Source organism: Fulmarus glacialis, unplaced genomic scaffold (assembly GCF_000690835.1).
Source record: "Fulmarus glacialis isolate BGI_N327 unplaced genomic scaffold, ASM69083v1 Scaffold10958, whole genome shotgun sequence".
NCBI classification, from domain to species: Eukaryota; Metazoa; Chordata; class Aves; order Procellariiformes; family Procellariidae; genus Fulmarus; species Fulmarus glacialis.
The window spans coordinates 1-4,413 of NW_009227586.1; the positions used below are offsets into that span (position 1 = coordinate 1).

At 38.4% G+C, this 4,413-nt stretch overlaps 1 protein-coding gene across 1 annotated transcript; it reads right to left on the reverse strand.

Annotated features, from left to right (window-relative positions):
• Nucleotides 1-248: 248 nt before the first annotated feature.
• LOC104080714 (pancreatic alpha-amylase-like) lies at nucleotides 249-2,578 on the reverse strand (the record flags this gene model as incomplete). The annotated part of the gene is made up of 3 exons (XM_009583195.1): nucleotides 2,361-2,578; nucleotides 740-886; nucleotides 249-446 (listed from the first exon to the last, which is right to left on the reverse strand). Coding segments are annotated over exons 1-3 (513 nt in total), but the record flags the coding sequence as incomplete, so codon positions are not given.
• Between the last annotated feature and the right edge of the window lie 1,835 nt (nucleotides 2,579-4,413).

A 4,413-nucleotide genomic window follows, 5' to 3' on the forward strand; every position in this document is an offset into this window, starting at 1 on the left:
ACGATAATCCCTAAATAGGTTTTATGAGCTTTAAAACTGTCTTTATAAAGTACCTAAGCACACTTGTCTAAATCTGGTTAGGAAGTGGTGTTCCTGACAGCAACGCTAACCTCTATTATCGATTTGGATTGTTTTCCATGAGGGGTTTGGTTTGGTTTTTAAAAAATGTCTGACGGTAAAGGGGAGCAAAGAAACCACAGCCCAAGAACGGATGTACATGAAAAATATATTTATAGTTCTAGGTTTACCTGAGATATATCATGGTAATTCTCAATGTCTCCACTACTAGATTTACATTTGCCATCATTAAAGTCCCAGCCAGAATATGGCACAGCTGGAAAATCTTTAGTCTTTGCATTGAAATAGCTTCCACAAGTAGCATGCTTGCCAGCACCAGCATTAGCTCCGCACATATGGTTGATTACTGCATCCACATAAATATGTACCTAGAGAATAGTATTCACATTTCAATTTGAGAAAGCTACTTCCCACAGCACCACTAATTAACATTCTCTCTCTCTTACCTCCTGCCCTATCCCCCAATTTCTCCTTGCTTGCAATTATTTTAAATATTTCTCTTTTATTAACATTTGGCAATGGCGATACAACATGCATCTCAACAGATAGGCAGGGAAAAAAAACCGCATCTTGACTCCAGTGCTACCATGTCTTCCCTTCTGAATTACCGGTTGTCTATATCCTTGCATTGTTAACACCAGAAGGTTTTCAAAGCACTTACTCCAACATTGTTGCACCTGGTCACCATGTCTCTAAATTCAGTTTCATTTCCAGATCGTGTGCACAGCTTGTAGCTGACAGGCTGGTATCTTTCCCACCATGGTTGCCAGGAGTCAGTAATGATAACATTTTCATTTGGAGGTGAAATCTGTGAATAAGATGGTGTCTCTTGGTAACAGGATACTGATAATGGTTTATTTGTTTGCCCAGTATTGTTAGAGAAAGAACATAAAAATAGAAGATCAGGTGCCTTTAATGGAAGACGCTTACAATACGTAACCCATGGAGATCCTCAGTATCCTCTTCTTACACTGTAGTGGGTTGTAAATAAAAGACTTAGGCCTGGACCTTCAGCAGGTAGAAACATACTATAAGAATGATGTCCATGGACACATGTCCTAATTATCGTCATGAATGCAGGCCTCAAAGATCAAAAGAAGGGTCTGAAGGACTAGGTCAACAGAGAGAGCACAGAATCAGGAAGGAACTGACTGCAGAACAACTGACCTAACATCCTGCCCGTAAAATTGATCTGACTTCCCATTTTTGTAATGTTTTGGATAAAAGTGTTCTTGACATGAGACTTGTCACAGTTTCCAGATAAGCTATAACTCTTCCTTTTATAGACTCTTTCCAGAATACTTTTCAGGCAACAAGCTTTTGCTGCTACCTCCAAGTCTCTGGGCGTAACCACCTGATTGCATGTCTGCATCTGAAAAAAACTTTCTTTCTGAGACCCTGTCAGAGCATGGATTAAAAAGATATCCAAGCCTATACCATAGTCTGAGAAATCAGTTTAAAATCAATCAGGCTTGTGTGCCTTATGTATTATTTGAAAATTATGGGAAAGTTCTCATTCAGGCCAACTTGCAAACTCCTGAGCTACAAGAGAGAGGCAGAACTCTCTCACCAATTTTTCCTGAGTAATCTGACAAGCAACCTGAAATAGTTTACTAGGTGACTGCTCTCCAGCCGTACTACCCCACCCATCTGACACTACTAGTTCCTCAGGAACACGTGTCTGTTGTTCAGACGGAACAGATTCACATCGACACACCTCCACCAGAACCTGTGTTCAGTTCCTTTCTGTCTGCTCACCCCAGGTTCCTGCAAAGAAGGGTCTCTTAGTGGCTTACTCTGACACTAGGCTTTACAGAGAGAAACTTGCCAGTTTACGTGAACACAATTAGCAGCCTTTTATATTTATTTATTTAAAACCTTCAGCACTTTGGTATTCTCTTTGGGAGCCCTTTTTTTCAATCATCATTTCATTTTATGTTTGTCTAGTTTTTAAGAGCTCCCCTTGATTTAAATAATATCAAGCAGATAAACATAGGTTACTCTTCACAGCAGTAAAAAGAAGATTTAGCCAGTGATACGCAATTCTAATTCATCTAAATGTAATAGCACAGAGCACAAAACATGTACTTTGGAACGATGAAATAAATTCACGCTTACACGATGATGGCTGAAGAATATATTTGTCAGCATTTACTACTTCCATTACCAATTTCTATTTTTCTTTCTCGGTACCTGTCCTTTGGTGAATTGAACATTTTCTCTGAAAAACAAATTATCATCCATGTAGCAATTTTACTACCTACTGATAGGAACAGACATACCTGAACTCCTCCAAATCCATTAGGAGCTAAACAGCGTTCACACTCAAGAGCAATATCCGCCCAGCGCCATTCAAAGAGATGTACAATAGATGTCCTCCCAGAGAGAGTATTAGGGTTGTACTGTGCCCAGCAAACCCCTACAATTAATAGAAGAAAATAGATACCCATCCTGTGCTCTGCGATCAGTTGCGCTCTTCTTATTGCCTATTTATGTTCCTGCAAGAGGGTAAAATACACATTACAAAATACACATTTAAAAGTAAATGCCCATCTCTGGCATCATATTTATTTAACTTTATTTGACTGTCATTTTGTTTGAGAATTGGATTCTATCTAAGTGATATCGACCCCCCATACTAATGGTAACTTCGTTTTTCTGAAGTTAAAATTCAGGCTTTGTTAATACAGGCTGTCTCTGGTGTCCAAAAGTTGTATTTTTATTAGTATAAAGCCAAAAACAACCCCAAAAGGCAAAGGAGTACTTATATACACTGAAATGGACATTTCATTTCTCATTTTAATGTATAGTATTTTACATTCCTATTTATCCTTGAGAGGCATCTTTTTTTTCAATCTGTGTTACTATGACTTGTGCATATTTAGACAAGGCCTGGGAGAAGCAGCATGTTTCTTATCGCGAGTTGCCATGAAACCCCAGATATTTTGGAGATCTAACATATGTGAGTCTGGTGTTCGTAATACACAAGACATCATCATTCAAACAACAGCCCTAATCTTGGAAGATCTCTCAGATACAGAAGTGACTGTACTGACTCAAAACCAGAAACACTAAATGTTTAATCTCTGTACACCTGTACAATTTGTGTGGAGATATTCTTCTCCCAGAGAAGATAATGCAATGGCATGCAGAGGATAGAAGTGCTGTGAAGCTCCATAACCAAGAAGTCTCCTTCTCAGTGCCCAGGTACAGAGTTCTGCAAATGAACTGAAGCAGCTTTCCAGAGGAGGAAAACCAGCTGCATTGCCTTCGGATAAGCTAGGCTAAGAACTACACTTCCCGATTCATACTGTATTTGTATTTACTTATATACGAATACAGATGACAAGCCATTAAAATTGCCTCTCCTTTTTCTCATCTAAAGAGAGATACAACTTATAAGAAACCAGAAGTTAAACAATGATCAAGGTTTACGTTTCACTACTTAGGATCTCATTTTGCACTCTTCATGTTTAGAAGTTGATTTAGACAGTCTGAGATACAAAGAAGTCCTACAAGGAGATCCTTTGCAAACAAAAAGCTGAACTATTACTTCCCTTAGAATACAAAACACAGAATCTTGTTACTTTCTTTTAAGTATCTATTATTTGTAAATAGCTATCTTAACACAGGAACAATACAGGGCAAAGAGGGAATAAGGCGATTCCTGGGTGCTGTCATAGGGGACACAAAACATTTCAGTGAAGTTTTAAACATGAATACAAGGGCCTTCAGGTTTGCTACGTGAAAGAAACCTGCACCCTGTCCTGCTTTAATACACATTTGGGAATGCACTGCTGGTAACTCCAACCTGCTATGATACAGGTACCCAAACAACAGTTTATATAAAATCTTACACGATTTCTACAAAACGACTCTCATTTTTATTTCAAGGAAAGGACGATCCATATCTCTCAGTCAGTGGAGCTGCACTCTTTGGCACAAATTCAAGCACAAAATACGCCAGCTTATAAAGTATAGAACCTGCCTTCCAGAGCCTGCAGCTGTCACCACACTCCACAGGCAGAGTTATTTAAAATGAATCATTTGGTAAATTTAGCTTGTTTTTCTGCTTGTGAACAAAATATTTTTAATGGCATTATTTACTTGAAGATCTTCAGTAGAGTATACAGATAAATTTCAGCCATAAGCAGTTGTTCTGTGTGCTTCCATTTTCATGAAAGAATGCTTCTTTGCCCTGATAGGAAGAACATACATTAACAGAAAACGAGCTAAGAAATTTCGATCTTCGCTGATGAGAGAAGCCATTTATCAGATTGGCAATTTTTACTTACAGCAGTAAGTACACAAAGCAGTAAATTACACAAAGCAGTA